Source organism: Perna viridis, chromosome 3, assembly GCF_037379345.1.
Source record: "Perna viridis isolate PV_CMFRI_1.1 ecotype Kerala chromosome 3, ASM3737934v1, whole genome shotgun sequence".
NCBI lineage: Eukaryota > Metazoa > Mollusca > Bivalvia > Mytilida > Mytilidae > Perna > Perna viridis.
Genome location: NC_142447.1, coordinates 44,667,724 through 44,692,777, shown reverse-complemented (window position 1 = coordinate 44,692,777; position 25,054 = coordinate 44,667,724). Strand labels below are relative to the sequence as shown.

At 31.6% G+C, this 25,054-nt stretch overlaps 2 protein-coding genes across 7 annotated transcripts in view; one reads left to right on the top strand and one right to left on the bottom strand.

Moving 5' to 3' along the window:
* Nucleotides 1-6,097, bottom strand: part of LOC148622427 (dynactin subunit 1-like) — a 35,033-nt gene extending 28,936 nt beyond the window's left edge. For 3 of the 6 annotated variants that reach the window (XM_088572322.1, XM_088572324.1, XM_088572323.1), the window contains exons 1-6: nucleotides 5,975-6,097; nucleotides 4,748-4,854; nucleotides 4,444-4,559; nucleotides 3,475-3,604; nucleotides 2,795-2,979; nucleotides 2,359-2,391 (exon numbers count right to left, since the gene is read on the bottom strand). In XM_088572322.1, the coding sequence (XP_088428448.1) occupies nucleotides 2,359-2,391; nucleotides 2,795-2,979; nucleotides 3,475-3,604; nucleotides 4,444-4,559; nucleotides 4,748-4,850 (567 nt within the window). In that variant the 5' untranslated portion in view covers nucleotides 4,851-4,854; nucleotides 5,975-6,097. The remainder of the gene's footprint in view (nucleotides 1-2,358; nucleotides 2,392-2,794; nucleotides 2,980-3,474; nucleotides 3,605-4,443; nucleotides 4,560-4,747; nucleotides 4,855-5,974) is intronic. The other 3 variants (XM_088572325.1, XM_088572326.1, XM_088572327.1) reach the window with 1 other exon arrangement.
* A 158-nt stretch (nucleotides 6,098-6,255) lies between these two features.
* LOC148622426 (vacuolar protein sorting-associated protein 51 homolog) lies at nucleotides 6,256-24,516 on the top strand. Its single transcript, XM_088572328.1, has 20 exons — nucleotides 6,256-6,312; nucleotides 9,329-9,618; nucleotides 10,225-10,380; nucleotides 10,853-10,926; nucleotides 11,401-11,533; nucleotides 13,288-13,376; nucleotides 14,523-14,643; nucleotides 15,911-16,014; nucleotides 16,207-16,306; nucleotides 17,530-17,630; nucleotides 18,064-18,143; nucleotides 18,792-18,934; nucleotides 19,697-19,819; nucleotides 20,105-20,206; nucleotides 20,945-21,085; nucleotides 21,486-21,721; nucleotides 22,151-22,271; nucleotides 22,994-23,106; nucleotides 23,454-23,532; nucleotides 24,034-24,516. The coding sequence occupies exons 1-20, from the start codon at nucleotides 6,279-6,281 to the stop codon at nucleotides 24,061-24,063; spliced, it is 2,370 nt and encodes a 789-aa protein (XP_088428454.1). The 5' UTR covers nucleotides 6,256-6,278; the 3' UTR covers nucleotides 24,064-24,516.
* Nucleotides 24,517-25,054: the final 538 nt, after the last annotated feature.

Genomic DNA, 25,054 nt, shown 5'->3' with positions numbered 1-25,054 from the left:
TATTTCTGATAACTAATAAAGTAAACAATAAATAAGCTTTGAAGTTGCAGAAAAATAGAAAATTAATATGCTAAAATAGAACTCAACTTTTAAAATAGTAGCTTGTAGCATTTTAGACTCAATAAATAGTAATGTGACATTGCTGAAATAACTTGTCAGCTAGGCTTCATCAAACTAAACACCAAGCATTTTTACATATATGAATGAAAATTCAATCATTTTGATTAAAATTTTCAAACCTTTATCAATATATTTATTATTTGTTAGTCAATTTAGTGAGATTGTCTGTAACCAAAATACCCTCTTGAATTAAACCTTTTATAAGAACAAAACTGTCAAGTTAGTAACAACAATAAGAGATGCATACCAAAAAAGACTCTCAACCAATGAAAATGAAATAAGTACATCCTTATCATCCAGGAATCATTTGGATTGGTATCGTGTATGATAGTTATTTTAACTTATTCAAATGAATCAGACTACTAATATTTAGAAGCTACTGTACCCTCAATTTTGTATTCAGACAATTACAGAGAACGGGTATCACAAAGTTAGTTTCCAGCTTGTTCACAGTTTTTTGAATCATGGTTCTGAAAATTCCATTCACATTACAGGTTATTATGGTAAACTCTCACACAAAGCCTAAAATCAAAATTATGTAAAGCACAGGAAGTCTGGAGGAGTTTCATCTGATAGACAAGAGAAATGTATAGCAAAGCCACTTGACAAACAAGTTACAATAACTAAAGGCTCTAAAGAGCCTAAATAGCTCACCTGGTTTGAAAAGCAACATTCTATTTTCGTTATAGCGACCACGGTTTTTACTAGGATAAAAATTCCTAACACTCATACCAAAGGAACAATCATATCAATTTTCATTAAATTCTGTCTAGTAGTTTCTGAGGAGAAATTTTTTTTAAAGTAATAACTTTACAAACAGCAAAAAGATGTCAAAAAAGGGCAAGAACTTCAACATAGCTAAACAAATTTACATGAAAATTTGACCTCAAATAGATCTCATCATGTTGAATATTTTACTTTATGTCAGAATTTTGTAAAACTTAATGGTTTTGGAGATGTACATGAAAAACTTCTGTCTGACCCCTACGTTCTGTTTTTAGTAATGGCAGCCATGTTTTTCAGCTGATAATAAAAAAATTCCCACATTCCATGCAGAACATCCTTAGGAACATTCATACAAAGTTTGGTTCTAAGCAATCTGATAGTTTCAAAGGAGTTTTTATAAAGAAATAATATTAAAAATAGTGGAAATATGTCCAAAAATGGCAATAACTCCAAGATGGCTTAACATATTTACAGAAAATTTGACCACAGATAGCTGTCATCATGCTGAACATTTTACTTTTATATCAGAGATATAAGTGAAAAACTTCTGTCTGACCCCTATGTTCTATTTTTTAGTAATACAGCCATGTTTTCCGAAACATCACAAATCACCATATCAATTTTATGCAGAAGATCATAAGAAACATCATACCAAGTTTGGCTCTAATTCATCAAGTAGTTTCAGAGGAGAAGATGTTTGAATAAATTGTTAATGAAGACAACAACAGACACCAAAGTGATGGCAATAGCTCAAATGGCTATTTGGGCCATGTGAGCTAATAATGATAATGTTCAATATATTAGATCTTAGAAAAGGTAAAATTGTTCTGTTAGTAGTTTTTCTTCTTGTTCAGTCAGATATTGCCCCCAATATACAGCACAGCATCAGTCAAGGTTTAGTCTTATTTTACCAACTTTTGTGTACATATGATTCAATCTAAACTTTTACCAAGTACTCCTGATTCCTTAGTTATATATTCATGTACGTTAATATACGTTAACACAATACAAAAAACATGCTATCATATACGTCATCTTGTGCTTATAACAACATTCTAAGAAATTCTTTGTGATGTATTGTAACATGCAGTAAATAGTAAACACTATATGATAGGTCTGTCATATTTCAAGCATAAAGAGCTGCTCTGGCCTGAGTTAATCTAGTTAAGTATGGTACTGTTTTCATGTGAATTCAACACCATACACAAATAACTGTGATATGGCATTTTCAGTTACATTTGTGATGTTCTTTGCAGATATTTTGTCAATGAAAAAAAATATAACTTTTCCACAAAAAAGCAAAGAAAAATTTTCAAGTTAAACATCTTCAATAAAACACAAATCATTTAAAACCCAAAAAAGGCTTCTTTTTTGTTATTACATTATATGACAAAAGAATTGATCAAAATATTAATGCTTTAAGATAAAAATTCAAACAATATCACAAATAAAACTCACACCTGAATACAGCATAGAAGAAAGAAGAGTTACAGATTCAAAAACACAAGTTACCTTAAATGCTGCAGGTGATCTGTACAAACCCATCTAAGTCACATGACAAAATTAATTTGCATAACATGCAACCAAATTTTTTTATTTAAAGCACAATGCACAGGACACTTAAAGAATACAGTAGGAAGCCAAATCAATGTAATGGCATACAGCTAATGTATCAACTTAAACAGAAGTTTTTATCTTCATCACAGTTTTTATTAATTATAAATATTTTTTAAAAGATCTCAATATTAAAATAAATTTCTACAAGGAATAGAAGGATAAAAAGATATATTTCTGTTTAGTAATGATATTTTGTTCTACTTTCAGGACAAGCAAATGAAACATAAAACAACATGCACAAGAGTTGTTGAACTTTCATATGAGAAATCATACTTTTTGTAAAATATACTCTTGTCAAAGCCAAGTAACATTCACCCATATTTATAATTACCTTAGGAAGTTCTGAAGGTTTATCACTGATAGGTGTGGTTTCCTTACTGCCTCTCTGTGGTAACTTAGTCAAGGAACCTGGTTTTGGCATTTCCTTGCTCAATCCTGGGGTCTGTCCAATTTTTGACAAGTCTGATGGAACACTAGGGGCTCTCTTAGGTGTAGCTTCAGCAATGTTCTCATTACCTGTATGAAATACTTTTCTCTTAATATAGAGAACATGCATTTTTTTCCGAATTTTTTTAACTCAAAGACCCAAACCAGCTGCAACAAAGCTACAAACATGTTTACAACAAACTATGATGATTTATGATTGACTTCATATCAGCAGGATACATTTTAGTTTTGTTTTAGTTTTGGTTTGAAATATTAAACCAAACCAATTGTACAACAATAAATAATACAAACTCTTTTCTCATGGATGATATGGTAAAAATATTTCTAAACATTACTTGTAAGTTAAAGTTATCATTATACAAAATTTCTTATATGAAAAATACAAGATAAATGAATCCCCCATATGATGCCTAACCTTCCTATAAAAAAATCATCAAAATCCCTTGAGCAGTGAAGGGGGAGTTGCACTTAAAAGAAATGTGAACAGACAACTAGACAGATGAACAGAATAATTCCTACATAAAACCAGACTGTTTTGCTGAGAGTATTATAAACAATACTTACTCTTGCCAACATAGCTTGGTGGTCTAAGACCAGTTTTTCTAGCAGATTTTGGAATACCAGTAGATGCCGGTTTAGATGGAGTCTGTGCCACATCAGGAGCTGGACCTTTCCCATCATCTATTGCTACAATCTATTGATATAAATATATCTAATATCACTAGAAAAGCAGCCTTAGTCAATTATGTCTATTTGCCACTTCTAATGCATGTAAATGCAAAATCATTGTAAAATAACTGCCAAGAAAACTATGTAGTTCTTACAATTTCTCATAATTTACTTGAATGCAGTCCAACTGCATCATTTTTTTAATTGACATAAAAAAAAAAAACAAAAAAAAACAACAAAATTGCACTAATTCTATAAGGAGTCATCATACAACACTGTTGTAGCTGATTCAGCACTTTTGATATTTTAATAATTTTCCAAGTATCTGCTATTCAATTTTAGATATGAGTCAAAGAACTATGCACATCAATTTTTGCAGAAAAACAGTAATAAATCCTACAATATCAACTAAATAAAAACATTGAAACCATTCACATTCTCTTTTTGTCCGAGTTGCTCATTTGCTTTTGTTACTTTGTATGATTTTAGTTACTTTATGTTCTTTGCTGTGTATGTCCGTTTTCCATGTCTAGTCTTTGTCCCTGGATTAATGTACATTCTTTTGATTAATGCTAGAACCTTGGTTCCCTTGATTACTCTTATAACACTTTTTGTTACAGGGGTTATTTCTATTTGATACAATTTTTGATACAGGTACATGTATCATATTTTAACAATAATAGTGACAAATAAATCAGTGACATTAGGTCAACAGCTTCAAAGAAGAATATTTTTGGCTAAATTTTCATGAATAACAATTGATGACCGATGCCAAACAATGGCTTTAGCTCACAAGGGCATTTTACAGTTTCAACTGTTCTTTCTGAGTGCTAGAGATAAAGACCTGTCCAAATGTTCACTTACCTGTGATTGTCTGACAAATATCCCATGATTATCACTACAGGTAAAATAGGTTTTCCCTTGGACCGTACCATTATTCTTCCCTTTGGCCTCATCACAGACTACTCCTATCCATTTTCCTATATACAGTTGAAACATACTTAAGGTAATTAAATTATGAATTCATGGAGGTATCTGTCAGTTCAAAGATGCATATTTTTAAATAAAAAACAAAACCTTAAATGAATTTTATGATCTGCAAGTAAAACATTTAACTTCCTTAATTGGCTTAAAAAAACAAATCAAACCAAAATTTAAAATTCCTTACCACTAGAGAACAGTGTAGATCCTATGTATGCTACTGTTCCTACAACTCCTTTACCAACAACTTCAACCCTTGTTCCAACCTTGATAGGCTTGTCTTCAGCCATCTTCCTAAAAAAAAAAAAAAACAACACTTCAAATTAATCTACATGTATCAATGCACATTCAGGGACATTTGTTTCTCTAATACTCAAGTCCAGGTTTTAACTCCATGTTAGTCGGTGAAACACTGTTTCAGTCAGATTTTTTTCTGGGTGAAATATGAGTGTTACAACCACTCATCTGGGACATCGTATATTCCAGTTGTTAATTGTGTACAGAGTATCACTGACTTGAGTGTGAAATTCAGTGATCTTCATTGACAGTATGGATGTTGGTATTAAATTTAATCACTGCAGGGTTCATGAGGACCCGAGCTCCCGGGTCTCTGACCTCCAAAATTCATTTGTAACACCTGAAAAATATAACAGGGGAGTCCAGGGGACTTGTAAAAATTCTCAATCCAATTGCTGAATACACTAGTAATACAATTGGCTGAGGCTATTAGCATGTGGTTTTAAGGCTTGACAAATATAATATATGAAAAGATAAAAAGAAATTCGTAATATAAATACTTATCATTGATTATTATCAATACTTCATAACTGTCCTGTACCAAGTTATAATCAATTGAAGTCCATTTGATGACCAGACACACATCGGAAACAATTGTATACAATGTGTTATTTTGAATTTCTAACAATAGACAACTACATGTATGTCAATATGTCAAGGAATTGTTTTAACACCAGCTGGCATTAATCAAAGTTTGAAATTGTTTAAAAATAAATTAACCATTAAAATTAAAATATATATACAAATGTATACATTGTATTTGAAATGTACTTTAAATTAGAAATGTCTCTGAGTAAATAGAAGCATTTTTAATGGTCGAAAGAAGACCAGCTGAAGAAGATGTCTAAAAAAAATACCTTAATGCATGACACAAATTATGCAGTAGCAAATGGTCAAAATAGTTATGAAATCTTGGGTTTTATTTCATACATGGGCATAAACATCACACTGAAAACAAATGATTCAACAAATGTTATGATCATCATCTGGGCTAAGCCTGAATATTAGGCTGAGACATTTCAAAAATCAGACTAAATCAAATTGTTTCCTTCCCCTTTTTCCTTCAAACATCATGCAAATATAGGCCAAATGTATTGTGCTTGTATATTTGTATTACCGAATTCTCTATGATCAGGAAACTATCACAGGGTGTCTATTTATCTATTCGATCGGCTGTCACATCTTGCATCTCAATGATTGCTCATAATAATTTGAAGGCCGCTTGTATCATTGAATATTTGGCATCTTCTTCTTTGTGGTGATAAATAATTCAAAACTTCGATAACCAATTTTTTAAGAATCAAATTTGTTTTATTTTTTTTCTGTTAAACAACTTTAAACATCAAACCAATCTTACAGGATTAAAAAAAAAACCACTAGAATACCACTGGTTCGGGACGGGTTTGGGTTTTATTTTTTTCATGAACTCATGGGACGAAATGTCAACTCATCAAGGTAATTTTTTGGCTTGTGCATGTATATATTTTTTCAAACAGTTACATTGGTTACACATTTTGACCTGTTGAAATCAGAAAACTGATCAAACAAGAAATATTAGAAAATTATTCATCATTTTCTTGACTAGAAATAAATTGAAACAGACTTCTGCTCATCTCATGCAATTTTTAGTTCTTACATGTACAATTTATCTGTAAAAATGAATATTTTAGCAAAACATTATTTGGGTATGGGGAAAAGTTGGTACATGTACGTGTACAGGTATGGTTTTCACATTTCAAACCCTACCCAGTAAATGTTATTTACCCTATGGGTCACATTTTTGTGCCCTTCAAAATAAAGTTTTGATGGTCTGAATCGCATTTGGTCATATGTATGATGAAGGAGGATTTAAAACCTTTTATTACTTGCCATTTACTTTCATTCTGTGTTCCAGTAAAGGTGCTTGTTCTTTGGCCCCATTGCCATTGGTGCCATATTGAATTTGGGGGATTTTAATTGAACTAAATACGAGATCAAAATGCACCTCTTCAATTTTAAATCATCTTCCAAATATACAGAGGAAGATGTTCACAAAATGCTGGAATTTTTAATCAACAACATATTTGTCCAGTGTGGTGGACGTGTTTTTCAACAAACGGTCGGCATTCCAATGGGAACAAATTGTGCTCCTTTACTTGCTGACCTATTTCTTTACTCTTATGAGGCTGACTTTATAGCTGATTTGATCAGAGAGAAAGAATATCATTTGGCTAGATCCTTCAATCTCAGTTTCCGCTATATAGATGACGTATTATCTTTAAACAATCCTGATTTTGGGGATTTGATACATCGCATCTACCCAAAAGAAATTGAGATAAAGGATACTACAGACACTGTGAGGTCAGCCTCATATTTTGACCTACACTTAGAAATCGATGGTAAAGGAAAACTATTGACCAAACTTTACAACAAACGTTATGACTTTTCATTCAGAATTGTCAACTTTCCTTTTGTCTGTGGCAACATCCCTTCGGCTCCTGCATATGAAGTGTTCATATCACAACTCATACGTTTTGCCAGAGCTTGCCGAAACTACGCAGACTTTTTGTATCGCGCTAGAAGTCTAACAAATAGGCTTCTGGAACAGGGTTATGTTGTTACAAGACTGAAGTCATCACCACAGAAGTTTTATGGCCGTCATCATGAACTCATGGATCGTTATGGTGTATCCATCAGCACCATGAAAACTGATTTATTCAATGGGTCATAGTTTACCTTTCCTCGTTTGTCTACCCCGGACTTGACTTTTTATGAGCAACTCGGTGGGTGTTTCTAGAAAAGCAGAGGATGCTTACCCCACCGGTGCACCTGGTCCATGCTCCCAGTTTTTAGTGGAGTCCGAGTTGCTCATTTACTTTTGTTACTTTGTATGTATGATTTTAGTTACTCTATGTTCTTTGTTGTGTGTGTCTGTTTTCCAAGTCTGGTCTTTGTCCCTGGATTACATTCTTTTGATTACTGCTATAACTTTGGTTCCTGTGATTACTCTTTAATACCATATACATGTTGTATATTTGTTTTATTACTTGTATGAGATTGGAAAATTACATTAAAAGATGAAATGATTGGTTAGCATTGAACTTTCTGTAACAAAGCTGAGAAATGCTTAGTCTCCAATTAGGAGACTACCAGTTGTTTGGACTGAGAAACATTTGGGTCATCATGTTTATGAAGTCACCCCATTTTAGAGCATAATGCAACTTTGCTTGAGTTCATACCATTTCGGAATATTGGGAATTTTCTCTGACCCTGCAACCCTCCTTTATTGATTTGTTGGGTTGGCGTCAGAACAATCTATAATACAATAGTTTGTTTGTTAGTGGTACTGCTGAGTACTACACTTCAAATGCTTCTTATAACTTGAAAGTTAAAATTGCTGTTACCATATTTATTTAGTCAAATATGGAAACAGACACTTGACATGTTATACCAGTAGTCAGTTTTGTACATGTATGTAACAATAATTTATTAGTGAAACATTTCAATGTACAATGTGTATATTAGCAGTAGCCAGTAAGAAGTTTTTATGTACACTGTCACAAATGGTGACTGTCAATCCGGGCACATGACCACCTACATACATGTATTTGTATGTGATAAGCAGCAAATGCTATTTAGAAATTGATCTTTTTCACAAATTATTAAAGGTCTCCAGATTAAAATTGAACAAAAGTGTTTGCAATCACATTACTTCATATAGCACATATACATACAGATATAAAGTTTTGTGTATAAATTAAAGGTTTATGAAATAATCAAGGGAACCAAGGTTATAGCAGTAATCAAATGAATGTAATCCAGGGACAGAGATCAGACATGGAAAACAGACATACAAAACAAAGAACATAAAGTAACTAAAATTATACATACAAAGTAACAAAAGCAAATGAGCAACTGGGTCTCCACTAAAAACTGGGAGCATGGACCAGGTGCACCAGTAGGGTAAGCATCCTCTGCTTTTCTAGAAACACCCGCCGAGTTGCTCAAAAAAAGTCAAGTCCAGGGTAGACAAACGAGGAAAGGAAAACTATTGAATAAATCAGTTTTCATGGTGCAGATGGATACACCATAACGATCCATGAGTTCATGATGACGACCATAAAAATTCTGTGGTGATGACTTCAATCTTGTAGCAACATAATCCTGTTCCAGAAGTCTATTTGTTAGAGTTCAAGCGTGATATAAAAAGTCTGTGTAGTTTGGCAAGCTCTGGCATAATGTATGAGTTGAGATATGAACACTCCATATGCAGGAGCTGAAGGGATGTTGCCACAGATGAAAGGAAAGTTGACAATTCTAAATGATAAGTCATTTCCTTTATCATCGATTTCTAAGTGTAGGTCAAGATATGTCAAAGAGGCTTATAATGATATCACTATAAGTATATGCAAATAAGTTGGAAGACTGTTAAATGGACTCTATTCAGTTTTGTAGAATCATCAGTAATCTTAAAAATGTTAAATAATTTTAGATGAAGAAGACGGTAGTGGGAAGAGGAAAAGACATGGGATGCTCAAGATGTATTATGGGATTGAAGATTCCCAATCAGGTGGTGCCACCTTGGATCCATGTGACATCAATGGGGCACACTTTGAAGCAGATACCTATTTATCTACTGCTATCAAACAGAAGTCATTGACAGAACTTATGGAAGAGGAAACTAAGATGGTGACACAGATAAGAGAACTTGATAGTGACATGCAGACATTGGTTTATGAAAATTACAACAAATTTATTAGTGCTACAGATACGATACGAAAGGTACAAAAATAGGATGATACAAGTAAAGATACAAAAATAGGGATGATACAAGTAAATTTGTGGTGTTTATATTATGATATTCATGGATTTAAATCTGTGTACTATCCAGGGATAAGGATTGGAGCGTGCATACCCTGTGAAAAATGTCCTCATGAAATTATAATTTTTTTACAAATAAAAACTGAAGAATGTCCCATTGAATTCCTGATTACATTAGAAAATGGTTCATTTTTGAAACGTTAATTTGATATTGGTACCCCAAAAGCTTTCAGTTTACATACATATATGAATGAACAAGGCTTTTTAATTTGAGTTATTTCAGAATAGCTGTTGTTTAGACGGATGACTCAATAGTTTCTGCAAATGTTTCATGGAAATTTTAAGATATTGTTAAAATAAAAAGACCTAATACATATTTCACAATTTTTCATGTCATGATAAGTAGGAGAAAGTGCTAGGAAAGTTGCAGTTTTCATATATTTAAAATGAATTAATGTTTTAATGATATAAGATTGTAAACGTCTTTTAAAGTCTGAATATTTTCAAGTAAGTCTTATACATTCTCTCTTCTTATATCATACAAGAACATTCTTTAATATATTTTAGATGAAGAATGATTTTAAAAAGATGGAAGATGAAATGGATCATTTAGCTACCAACATGGCAAGAATAACAGATTTCAGTGGTAAAATAAGTACTACCCTGCAGGATAGGAGACAAGATATAACTAAACTGTCAGGGGTTCATTCACTGCTCAAAAAGGTACCACAGTAATTGAACCGTTTTTCAAGAAGTTGAAATTATCAAAATGCTTTAACAGCATCTTTCTAGAAGAAATTATCCAGATGACAGGAATTGAGAATTCTAGAACACATCAAACGACTGTTGCATTATAATGATTGACATGTAGTCCATATCATATATTACCTGTATCAGATCCTTTCTTCTGCCACAAAAGTAATTTTTAATCTTAGTTATATATATAAAATACATAGTTATATTATATATTACAGCTGGAATACATTTTTAATTTATGTATGGGTGATTCACCATGGTTGTCAAACTTCTTAACATATTGAATGAAGTATATTGACTTAGACTGACTTACGAGATGCCTAAAATGGCTTTAAAGGCAAGCTCCTTGGCAACAAAGTGATGCTCCCCAGTACTTTATGTCTTAATGAAACTGCCCTTATTTTAGTCTGTTTTCAGTCATGGAATTTTTTCTTTTCAGCTCCAATTTCTATTTGAACTGCCTGCAAGATTAAACAAATGTATAGATATGAAAGCCTATAGTACTGCAGTAAGGTAAGTGCTGGATTACATTAATAAATTATACTAGAGTGAAATATTCTGTTTAACCCTATAATATGAAAGGTCACCTTAACAGAAGATATGAGACCATGTAAAAGGAGTGCTACAGTGATTCAATGATATTTCTATATAAACAGCCAAACTTTTCAAGCATGAGGGTGTCTGCTTTTGTATGTTACTTTGGATAGAAACATGTTAGAAACATGTATCCATGTATTACAACATTAATTTAGAAAAAAAATGGGGATATTAAAAAAAAAAGAAATGTTTTTACAAGTTCACAAATAGTGTCTGAATTGTTTTTATTGCTAAAATGTCAAATTGACATTCGTTTACATAAATAAATGTTTTACTCTGCTTATCCATCAATCAGACTAATACACATAGTTTTGCATGTCTGTGTTAATGTATTGATTTACTTGTGACTTTTTTTAACATTATGATTGTTATTAAATGTACATTTTATAGGTATTATACTAAAGCCAAAAGAATTCTACATCAGTATCAGCACATGGCAAGCTTTCAGGGTATCAGTGAAGATTGTAACAAAATTATTCAGCAACTCTGTGAACACCTGAGAGAACAATTCAAAGACAAAGAGGTGTTTTGTCATTTTTAATTTTTCAAATGACTTATTCTTTGCACACACAAAAAAACACACACACACTGAGTTTGAATTGACCAGGGATCCCATGCTACCAGAAAAACAAGAAAAACACATTAATTTTATTAAAGGTTCTCCAAGTCGGGTTAAGGCCTGGAAAAAGTGTAAAATTGAAAATGCCCTTTAGAATCCCTTAAAACAGAAGTTAAGAAAATATTGTTGACTTCTCTTTTGCTTAAACCATTTGTCACTTCACTTTCGTATCTGGAATATACTTTTTTTTGTCCCACCATTGCTATTTGAAGATTATTTTCAGCAGGACAAATCTGACTGAAATGGCAGTCCCAATAGCGCTTTAGCAAATTGATTGAAATGTTTGGAAATGTTTGTGATTGAAAAATTTTTAAAAAAGCACACAAACAAAAGGTATTTTGTGAAGAAGAGGCTGAAATAATCTCATACAAGTTGTATGGAAGAATTTGCCATTATACCACTGAAATGTACTTGTGGAAAGAATGAACTTCAAAGAAAATAGTTTGATCTGGGTCTGCAGCAAATACAGTTTGTAATCCTTTGTCTATGGATTTAATGTGCATAGATAAAATTCTGTTTGGCTTCATCATGTACTAGAAAAAGAATGGATATGTTGAAACATATCAAATGCACCAGTGTATAACCTAAATATGAAATAGTAAATAATTCCAGAAATCACCGATAGGTCTTCAATAATTGTAAACCCACCTTTAAGTATTCCTTGAAGGCCCCTGTACATATTTAGTTTAAAAACATTAAAGTTTCTGAACATATCATATCTGGTCTCATTTCCCAGAGCTCAGTCCAAGTGGAACATAACTTTGTCCTGATGAGCCCAAAATTTTGAACAGAAGGTTTTGCTTGGCACTAGTTAATCAACAGGTTCTTTATCATCAGGACTTGTTCACTCAACATGAGGGAGCAGTGCCACATAACCGTCCAACCCACCCGTTACAATTTCATAAAAAAAAATTATGGAATAGACAATGCAAATGGAAAGTCACTAACCTTTGAAAACTATGTTTCATCGTTGAAAATGAATTTTGACCAAACTTAAAACTATGGTGATCTTTATGGAAGTTTTTTGAAACCTATATATTTTTCCATTATTGTTGGTAAATGTTCTTAGTCACAGTGTACTTTTGAAAATTCCTGTATCATGCAAATTGGTCATGGCTTATAAAGCAGTGAAAGCCAGCCTCATGCAGGTAGTCATGCCAAGACAAGTCCAATCCTAATTATTCAGTAGACCTTACATAATAATTAAGTGATAAATATGTTTGATTGATAGAACAAGCACAAACCAATGACCAGTGTTCTCCAGATGGTTTGTCCATTAAAATCCATTTAAGATTAAGTGGGCTAAATGTTTCACAAAAACATCCTGTAAAACATTAACTGATTATAGATATATTTTAAGCAGTAGGAACCCTGATTTATAGATATATTTTAAAGAGTAGGAACCCTGATTATAGATTGATTTTAAAGGTAGGATCCCTGATACTAGATATATTTCGAAGGTAAGAACCCTGATTATAGATGTATTTTAAAGGTAGGAAATGTATTGGGTAAAACATAGTGAACCCTGCAGGTATATTATGTGGTATTGATTGAATGCAGTTATTAAGTAGACTAAAAAACAATATAAGCAACTTCATAGATTGATTAACTTCTTCCAAATTGCTTTTATTGCTAAATACAGTTCTATTGTTTTTCAGTCAACTCCTAAGCAGTTGGCGGAATGTGTGGATTTGTTGCTACAGCTGAATGAACCTGGAGAGAAACTATGTGAAGAATTTTTGTCACAGTAAGAAAATTATTTTATCATGTAGATAGCAGTGATTTACCGATTGTTCCCAGTGTAATAAATTTCAATAATTCACACTGTGAGATAAATTCAGTAATTTCACACTCAGACTTTCTCTTGCCAAAATGTCACAACTTTGATATCAATCCGCCAATCATAGAATTTAAAATTCATGTTGAACATATCAATAAATTATGAAGACAATCTATATAATAAATAGGATTATCAATTCGATATCGTGAATAACCAAAATATGATCATTGGTGCCAAGAACGCTTGGAGATTAGAAATGTTTTAATGAATACAATGTGGACAGAAATGAATGTTTAAAATGGATCTTTTTTACTTCTACAGAAGATTGAGCTTAATATTTGAATCCCATATTATTTCTGACTTGCTATTTTAAGATCAGAAGTAAGCTTATGGTGCATTGTTTTTGAATTTGTATAGTTTCTATTTGTACCTTTCCAGTCATTTGGTCATCAATTTGTTTGACTTTCTACTGGTATCTTTCCAATCACTTGGTCATCAATATGTTTGACTTTCTACTGGTACCTTTCCAGTCAATTGGTCATTAATATGTTTGACTTTCTACTGGTATCTTTCCAGTCAATTGGTCATCAATATGTTTGACTTTCTACTGGTATCTTTCCAGTCAATTGGTCATCAATATGTTTGACTTTCTACTGGTATCTTTCCAGTCAATTGGTCATCAATATGTTTGACTTTCTGCTGGTATCTTTCCAGTCACCTGATTATCAATACTGTAAACATATTAATTTTTCGGGTGTACTTATTTTCACTAATTCTGGGTGGGCATGAACAGAAAACTGCCAAAAAAAAATACAACCTGCGAAATGGATTTTATAACACTATATAACTCTCATATTTTTTTTTTAAAAACTGCAATAATTTATACCCCCAAATATGTTAATTTGAAAGATTCAGCAAAAATTAATACAAGATATGTTAATTTGAAAGAAAATTAATACATTTACAGTAATTATTGTTCACAAAATATTGTAGTATATAAGTATTATTTGTCTCATGACAGCATTAATTCTGTTGACTTTAAGTAGATAAATGGGAGAGGAATTTATCAAAATTCTGAATTTTGGTCATTGTATCTTTAATATTCCTTTTCAGTGCAAGACAGAAAATAGATGAAGATTTACAATTACTAGATAGACAAATAAAATTGAAAAGTGGAGAAGATAAAAGACAAGAAGGGGAGACTTCAGCTGAGTCCTATCTAGCTTCACCAATGGTAAACATTTTATAAAAAAATTGATCCACAAAGTGGTGATCAGGTTGTGAAGATTTGTGCCAGATTTCATTTATTTAAGTAGCTGTCTTTGTAAGAATCATGCAAAATCTGAAAAATGTGATACACCCCAAAAAAGACTTCATATTTTTATTTTTGTAATTAAGTTGTTTTATGGGTCTATATTGTTAAATGCATAATTATTCATTCGTATCTGCTTGCTCTTAGGAGATAATCAACATTGAAAACCCAATGGATTCTATTATATTTGAGTATCATTTACAGAGTTATCTCCCTTAATTTTGAAATCACCACTGCATTCTATATAATTTTTATCTTCTTAGAACATGGGCTATATTACAAACTGAATGTTAATTTCTGCATATTATGGCAATTCAAACAAAATATCAAAAATAAAAATATGTAGGCTTTTTACCCAAGAATCACATTTTGCATGATTCTTAGCTAGAGTGCTACTTAAAAACACAAACAAAAGATATAAGGGTTTAATGATAGGATAATTAATTGGAAAGAGTGAATAATCCAAATTTGATCGTGAGATAAGTCTTCAAACATTCGTGGTACAAGTAATTATATTTTTGTTATCCACGAACTGACTATTTATTACATAATTTTTGTCCATAATTGTTTGCTACTTTCAACATTTATTTTTAATTTTGTGAATGGTGGATTGATATTTTTGTTGTGACACTTTGGTTGGAGAAAGTCTTAAGAGTGAAAATACTGAATTTATTAAAAGACTTGTTTGTCTTTTCAGAAATTAGGGGCCACAAAGGGGCCAGAAACTTGAACGTCTGGAAAACTTTTAAATTGTGCCACAAAGTGCCATATCTTTGGTATTGATTTGCAGGTTTTGACTGAAACCATTTAGATATAACGGTCAAAAAGTGACCACTTCGATACTTGTCAAATATTTATCCTGTGTTTTATGTCTAATAATCAAAATTCAAGCCTGTTTCAAGATTGAAATGTGTTTCCTTACTTGCCCAATTGTTCGGGGTTAAACATCTGCAGTCATATCAAGATGCACACTGCAAGGCATTTTATTACTTATTCTTTTGAAAATTTACTTAAGACTTGTTTGTCTACAATCTTTACCAATAAACAAATAAAAAAAACTTTTAATGAAGTAAAAAATTCAATAGTAGAAAGCCAGTTTATCTGGATTTTTTTTATTAAAAACATGACAAGCAGTAACATGTACGTATACATTGTACATATAACCATTGTGTATTGATACTTATTTTAGGATGTCCTAGAGTTTGTCGATACAGGATGCAATGGTTTCCTTAGCAACATATGTCTTGTGATTGCTTCATACAATGACATGTTTCTGTCTAAACCACAAGAAGAGTAAGTAAACAATTCTTTCACAAGTAAATGTAGTCTGTATTTTTTCTCTTCAAGTGTTCAGGTATCATTATCTAGTCTATGCACTCAGTCAAGTTTTAAAAATTTGTACAACACATTTTGTGAAATTTTGTATTATATACCTTTTTCTCAGCTCCTTTTGTATGACAGTTAAAATTAAGCTTCTGATTTTAGCGAGAATATGGATGCCATAGCACTGAAGAAGCTTGTTAATTTTGTGAATGAGCTTATGGAAAAATATTTTAACTATGTCCAAAGGAGAGTTCAGCTAGAGGTTGGTATTTTTTAATTCAGGGCAATAGAAAACTTAACCTTTCAATTAAACATTTCATATACAGGAGAACCTAGATATGTTCAACTTGAAAGTGCTCAAATCTGAGATAACTGTAACTAATTTTAGTCCAAGCACACTCCCCTTACTACAATCCAATTTTACCTACGATGACTTGGACTTGGATGAATGGAAATATGTCATTAAGTCAAGTTATTAGTGGGAAAGTTGATTTCTTTATTAAACAATGATTGAAGTTTGTTTTAACTATGTTTAGCACCCCTCATGTTATTACTCATTGATACCTTTATGGCTTGATTAGTATAATTGATTAATACAAAATAGCTTGAGTAATAAAAAGAATGAAATTTGAGTTATCAAGTTCAGAATTCACACCAACAATATCATTTGGTATTTTAATAATTATAAAAACTTTACTCATAAATGGTATTTGATGAATGATATCCACTCATTTAACTACACACCAGACAGATAATAATAACTGATGTATTTTAATAACTAAGTTCATTTTACTAGTGAAGGTGAAATTTTATTGTAGTAATGTAGTGCACATTGTTCCTGATTTTGAGTTATTCAAGATTTTTCACTTTGTTCGCTCAACATTTATAGCCTGACTGATATACAACCAGAAAAATGTTTTTTTTTTTTTCGATATGATACCCATGAAATCACCGACAAAGTGTAGAACATTTATTGTACAAGAGCAACTAATCATTTGAACAGCAGAAACAATCACCAACCAATATATCTCTGGGTTATACCTGACCTTGGATGTCTTAAACGTCAGATAAACAATCACCGACCAATATATCTCTGGGTTATACCTGACCTCGGATGTCTCGAACCTCAGATAACTCAAAACAATCACCGACCAATATATCTCTGGGTTATACCTGACCTCGGATGTCTAGAACCGCAGATAACTCAAAACAATTACCAACCAATATATCTCTGGGTTATACCTGACCTCAGATGTCTAGAACCGCAGATAACTCAAACATTTTTGCCTGGGCCCTTTGACATCAACTTAACGAAGTTTAATTGTAGAAAACATCTCAATAAGAAATTACATGTATCACATGAATTGTTGTATATTGTAAGAAAATCTTAATCACTTTGACATTCATATCAACCGTGATTTTTTTTTCAATTGTTTATTAGACTATTCTTCAAAAGCAACTGCTCAGATAATTTATATCTTGTAGAGAGAGACAGGAGATAATACAATATTGGTCAGATCACTGGATAGGTTTCATAGGAGACTCCAGGCCATGAACAAGCTTCTCCCTGATACAGATTTCTCAAGGTTAAAGGAATTATCTAATTGCTTATAATTATATTTTGATATATTATATATGTATTTGAAATAAAGCAAATAACTTGTTTCAGGATAAAGGGAAAACAAATATTTAAATTTTTTTTTAAATGTTTGAAATGAGCAAAAAATTGTGTAAAAAATGAGACAAAGAAAGAGAAAAAAAAAACCAAATAGGAAAAACCACAAAATTAATCTGATTTTGATTGATTTGATTGATAAAAATATCGTCATTATCATCTCAAACTTATATTACATGCCAGCATTGAGTACAGATATATTACATTACAAGTACAGATTTCTGTTTAAAAGTAATAGAATTTTGGTATGTCTGGTTTCATTTTTGAATTTTTTTATGTCTTGCTCTTGTTATGGATAAAATATTCAAAATATAAACTTATTAATTCATTCCATTAATCCACAGAGCTGGAACAGATATAGTTTCTAAGGCAGCTAAAGACAGAGTCAGTCACTACCTACAGAGTTTGAAGCAACACTTTGCAGGTATTAAAGACTAGTTTGTAGCTTTCAGTAGAGCTATTGCTCTGGGCAGACTATCCATTATGGAGAAAATACAGTTCTGATGAGATACGATTGTCATGTTGACAGTGATAGCATGACCTCAGTACTAGTATAACCTTTCATAATTGTGTCTTTTATAAAGAAAAAGAAAATTGCAAAAGAAAAAATACAATAAGAACCCAATTATAAAATATATAATACTAAATACACAGTATTATTTTTTTCCTTTGTTTTTCCTCACATCATACAATGACTTGATAAAATTTGGAAAGAATGTGTGGAGTTTTTGTTTTTATTTGATTTATTTACAAAGTACTGGGACATTAAACATGAAAAGTTTGTCCTTTAATACTTCAGTACATAATGATAGCTGTACCAAGTTATCTAAAAAGTGACTGTTATATTTTTTCTACTTGAAATAACCTCATTGATTGTGGTGCACACTTGAAAATAACCCACTTTCTATCTAATTTAATTCTAGGATCAAAAATCATGAAAAAAGGTTGATGCCATCACAGTCACATTATAACATTTGGTCAGATGATGGACAACATTTTTTATTGAATCAGAAAATGTGTTACATTTGAAATTAAATTATTTCTTTTTAAATTATTTCTTTTTAAATCTCAGATTGTATGACAGATATCAGACAGAATCTTGCTGCTCCTAGAACTGTAGGAAAACAGGATAGTAACAGTTATCTCAGTGATTTACTCTCCAATACACAAATAGCAATAGTGGAACAGATCAAATCTGTTCTGAACAATCTACAGGTAATGTATCCCTGATCTGCTGTCCAATACACAAACAGCAATGGTGGAACAGATCAAATCTGTTCTGAACAATCTACAGGTAATGTATCCATGATCTGTTGTCCAATACACAAACAGCAATGGTGAAACAGATCAGATCTGTTATGAACAATCTACAGGTAATGTATCCCTGATCTGTTGTCCAATACGTTGAGTTGGAAAGAGGATATCAATGGTCTTGCCAAACTGCCCACTGAGGTATCCACCAAAATAATGAAACCATCCAAAAAATGTTTAGAGGAAATTAAAAAGGCCAGAGCTAAAAAATCTCACCAATGTTCCCAGACTCAGTCATCCCAAAATTCCAGATCATCTTCAAAATCATCTCCATCATCACAACAGTCATCGTCTTCCAAATCTCAACAGAAGAATGTCCAATCTACAGGTAATGTATCCCTGATCTGTTGTCCAATACGCAAACAGCAATGGTGGAACAGATCAAATCTGTTATGAACAATCTACAGGTAATGTATCCCTGATCTGTTGTCCAATACACAAACAGCTTTAGTGGAACAGATAATGTATCAGTTATCAACTGTCCAATACACAATGATATACTAACATTCAAAATAAGCTTTCCAGTGGGTAATGGATTCTGATTCTTAAAAAAAAACATTTTCAATTTTCCGGCACTTTTACTTTTTGTTGAAAACTATATGCATTTACATTGTTACCATTGTATTTTATGTGATGAACTTGTCACAATTTAAATGACTTTTTCAGGCATTCCTTGCATCAGACATTACATTTGCAATGAAGCCATATTTCCGAGGACCTTTCTGTGCAATAGATGTTAGAGAGGGATTAGTTGTAGCATTCCTAAATCATGTCACATCTACATGTTTAGTAAGTTATTGAAATAAGCATTTATGAATATAAACTTCTTTAAGTCAAGTTCAATGACCAATACTTGACGGATGTGATTAAGATAAATATGTATTTATAAAAGAGTGAAGTTGGCATTGAATTTTAGAAGTAAATTTAGTAGTCATGTTGTTTTTTTAACATGATTAATGGGTCATATAAATATACCATTAAAATAAACTATTAATTTGTCTTCTTCATTTGTTTTTATGATAAGACTTACATCATATGGTTTATTTGAAAACTGGTCCATCATATATTTTACAGGAGTTTTGTGAAGACAAAGATAAAGGCACAGCACCACCATCATTACTTTTAATACTGTCTAAACTTTGTATAGAGTTTGAGGCATCAACTATATCATACTTGGTATTGCAAAGTTAATACATTATATTGAAATGGAGTCTTGGTAAAACTTTTTTGAAACTACTGTGTTTGGAGCTTGTCCAACTGAAACTTGATTTTATATTTTCAGATACATACATATAAAATATTTGAAAATCATTGGCGTTATGACAGGACTTTTGTCTGGCATGTCTGATGATCCTGTGAATTTTGTCATGACTACTAGAGATAAAAAAAAAATTAAAAAAAAAACACTTGACAAGATAGGACTATTTGTATGACACCAAAAAGAAAGTAGGATAATATATCTGTCACATCCTGATGCATGCTTTACTTGTCTCTAAATTGGTATTGGAAAATGATACACAACAAAACAACCAACTGCAGTGGCAAATTATACATATTACTAGTTGGTATCACATAATCCATTGTGTGATATTGCAAATATCTAGCCGTCCAAGAAGTAGATCGAAGAGAATGAATATTTGACACCTAATTTAATTTTTAGATGGTCTCTGTGTTGGCCTATGTGCCTTCTATGGTCTCTGTGTTGGCCTATGTGCCTTCTATGGTCTCTGTGTTGGCCTATGTGCCTTCTATGGTCTCTGTGTTGGCCTATGTGCCTTCTATGGTCTCTGTGTTGGCCTATGTACCTTCTATGGTCTCTGTGTTGGCCTATGTGCCTTCTATATCTACTAATATCCACATCTTTTTGTGCCTGATATGGCCAATGCAATGATTAACATTTTTTTCTATGAACAGCTCACTTTGACTGAAGAACAGTTCATGATGACAGAAAGATTCCCAGTTACCATGGTAACAGATTTGTGCAATAATTCTAAAGATGCTGCCCAGAAGCTTTTAAATCATTATGTCAAAGTTCAAGGACTTTCAATATCACAGGTGTGTAATATTATGAAAATTGAAATAGCTAATTCAGTCTTGGAATAAAAATGCTTTTTTAAGTCATATTATGTTTGTATACTTGGAGTTAAATCATACATTATAAATAACTTAGAAGTAAAATGATATTTAAAACATGAACTTTTTACATTCTTTGAAGTTATTTACCCTTATTGTGCTACGCATAGGACAACATCTTCAACCTAAAGCTAACCAAGTTGTAAAATAAAAGAATGACATAAAATACCAATTGGGGAAATTCTTGTGCAGTTATTTCTTTAACATTATATTTTTACACATTGTTGCATAGCAAATTTATTCCTTGAAAAGTAGTTGTCTTGATTCAATGTACAAATTAAATGCAGATAATGAAACTGAGTTATTTATTCTCTGTAATCAGATGCTAAGAAAGAGTGTTGAAACTAGGGACTGGTTGAATACCATAGAGCCACGCAATGTACGAGCTGTGATGAAACGAGTCATTGAGGATATATCTGCAATAGATGCTCAGGTTGGCCAACTCTATGAGGAGGGAGTTCGTAAAGAGAGGAGTAGTGACTCCAGTCGCAGGACTCATCCTCTTAGTTATGGCTCAGCTGCTCTTAGAAAAGGAGGGCAATGGAATTATGCTCCCAGGTATTGTCTTCTACATTTATCTTGATTATCACAGTTTTGATAAAAGGGATACATCAAAATGCATTTGTATAGCAATTATGGTTGGTAGTGTATTCAAAATGAGTCCCAAATTTAAAATAAGGTTTTTTCTTTTTTTTTAAGTAATCAATATCTTAAGACTATAATAAAGAGAAGAAGATTGTCTTGTTGCACTGTTTTTGGGCACTTTGTTTTTACAATCGTTTTATCAGTACACAGTATTTGAAATAATGCTGTGCTGTAAATGTATTATTGTTCATAGAATATTAACTTTCATAGAATTTGTGGTCTGTCTGTTTATTTTTCAATTTTAAGATAAGGTAATCAGAAATAAGACAAAGTTGTTGAACTATCATAAAATATATGTGGAGAGATAAACATGAGGTAAAAGGATCCTTCTTTGTCTTTCAGCATTGACAACAGTTTGATGAGTAACATACAGAAACTCTTCTCTGAGAAGATAGAAATATTTAGTGCTGTTGAATTTTCTAAAGTGTCAATCTTGACTGGAATTATTAAAATTAGCTTGAAGGTTGGTGTCTGGCTATTAAGATATATTTTTGATTTCATTATCTGTGTCTTGAAAAAGTCTTTACAGATTTGATAGAACTAAAACAGGCATTTAAGGATTTTTTGGTTCATTAAAAAATAACCTCATTCTTGTAGTGCACACTTAATAGCCTGCATATTTCAAATAGAAAATGTAACATTCATTCCTTATAATTTGATTTTAGTATCAAAATCTAACAAGTAAATCATTAAAAAGGTTGATGTTGTCAAAGCCACATAACAAAATTTGGTCTGAGATGATAGACATAATTTTTTATCCAATCAGAAAGTGTGTTGCTTGCATTTGAAATTAAATTATTGCAGTATAATACCATTTTGCAATGCATCAGACTTACAGTGAGTAATATAGTTAACTTCATAGATTAGAGTTAGTCTTCCCTTGATTAAATGACAATTGACTGATAAACTTCCCAAGGATAGTTGACAGATTTAAGCTTTCTATCAAACTTAGATTAAAATACCTGTGAAATAATAGAAAATTTTAATCTCCTTAACGTAGCAGTTTACTACCTAAGGAATTTCATCAGGTAAACATCATTTAATCATGTGAAGACCCACTCTACTCCCTAAAGTCAGCATCAACACTTGCTGTAAATGTTTTTTACTATACATACACAATTAAATTCTGTTTTTTTTTTTATGACCAATTTTTTGATAATATTACAACTATTAGCATGTTTTCAGACATTTTTGGAATGTGTAAGACTTCGGACATTTGGTCGCTATGGGTTACAACAGATACAAGTAGATACACATTACCTACAACTTTATCTGTGGAGATTTGTGTCAGATGAGAAGTAAGGTTGTTATGTTCGATGCTTTTAAACAGGATATGGTTGGGTTAAAAGAGAATTCTGAAATGGTCCAAGTTAATGTGAATAGTCAATTGTTAAGGTTTAATTGGTTAAGATAATTTAAGGAAATAGTTCTGTCAGAAAAGTAATATTGTTTGATGTGAGAAAACGTTCAGAATTGTGCATTTGAAATTTAGAAGTTAATATATTACTATGCATTACTGATGGGTTGGATGCTTCAACTTTCACGCATATACTGATTGCTTCACCTGTAGGAATCATTCAGAAAAAATACCTGTGTATTTTTTTTGTATTTTTTGTTTTAACATGCTCCCAATATCTGTTTACAGCCTTGTCCAAGTTCTACTGGATGAGATAGTTTGTAGTACACTACACAGGTGTTTAGATCCTGCCATGATGGAACCCAGTGTATGTATAATTTTACAATTTTTCTTTTTTTGTGGCATTCTATGAAAATGTTTACTGTAGTTAGTAGTAATTATGTTAATAATAAGTTTTATAACCTGTTAAATTCTGAATAAAATCATTTGAGATTCAATTACAGAATTTTCTCTGCACCTTTGGAAAAAAAATCTGTCATTTAATTTGAGCAATCAGGTCACTTAAATCAAGAAAGGTAAATATTGTCAGCAATAGAGTGAATTGTAGAAAGTGTTATGATATTATGTAATTTAACTATGTAGAATGTTTTTAGGTTGAAAATATCTTACAAAAAGTGAATACTTTGTACAACCAATTGCACCTAGATATACTAGTATTGAGTTAGTCATTATTACTGTTTTTTCAACTTTTATTTGTTTAAGAAAGAAGAGGTCATTAAATTAGAAAAGATATAGATCTCATAATAATTTAGTTTAAGATGACATAACGGTGGCTTACTTTTTAATTGTATTCATCTTTTCTCTTCAGGTTATTGATTTGATATGTGAGAAAGGATAATACAGATGAAGATTACTGATGTGTTTTATAATTGTCCTTTATTTGTATCAACAACTGATTTTTTAAAGATTTGAATAATGAATTGAGCCCTATTTCATTTAAAACAAATCATAAATTGAGTTTTTCCTCAAATAATTGAATTAAAGCAATCTGATTTGTGTTTAGGAAAGAATTGAGGACAAACTTTACTTGAGAATGTTTGTGAAATCTGGCTGAGATCCTATGTCGTAAAAGCAAAAAGATAAAAATACAATGTGATGATGACATTTCTTCTAATGATAAAAACTCATTTTAAAAGTTTTAATGATTTATAATTTGATTTTGGTCTGAAACCTTATTTTTTTTTGGTTCTCACATGACATAATAATATGCACTTTATTATAGAATACTACCTGTGTAATTTATCTTATCAGTTTTTCATTGTTAGTATTTATTAAAATTACAAAAAATGGACTGGTTTTTCACTTAATTGTTGCATGGAAATAATTTCTATTGCAATCAGTGTGCCAACTAGTCAAACCTCAGGCCGAAGCTTTTGTACTTAAAATGTACTAATGTTTTTTTTCATTTAGCAAAAAAGAGGAAATGAAAGCCTATAACCCATTTTCAATAAATTTTTGGTCTGTCTCTATAGAATATGGGTGGTACATGTATCGATGATATGGATTAAAACATAGGCAATATTATGATTATAGCATGGGCAAATAGTGTTTAGCAGACATCAGTGCCATATCCACAAATTTTCTTTGTGTTATTCTGAAAGTTTAAAATTTTAACTGTCTCAAATTTAGAATGGCACAGGTCATATTTTTGTGTCAATAAACACATAACTTTACCATGCCTTATTATACCTTGCCACATGCAGTGGTTAGGTATTCTGTGATACTCTCAGAAAAGTTGTGTGTCAGTCTGTTCCTAGATGGTTTCCAGATGAAATATCACAGGATATTTTTTAAACTTGGTATACATATTGAGTATCAGAAAATTATAG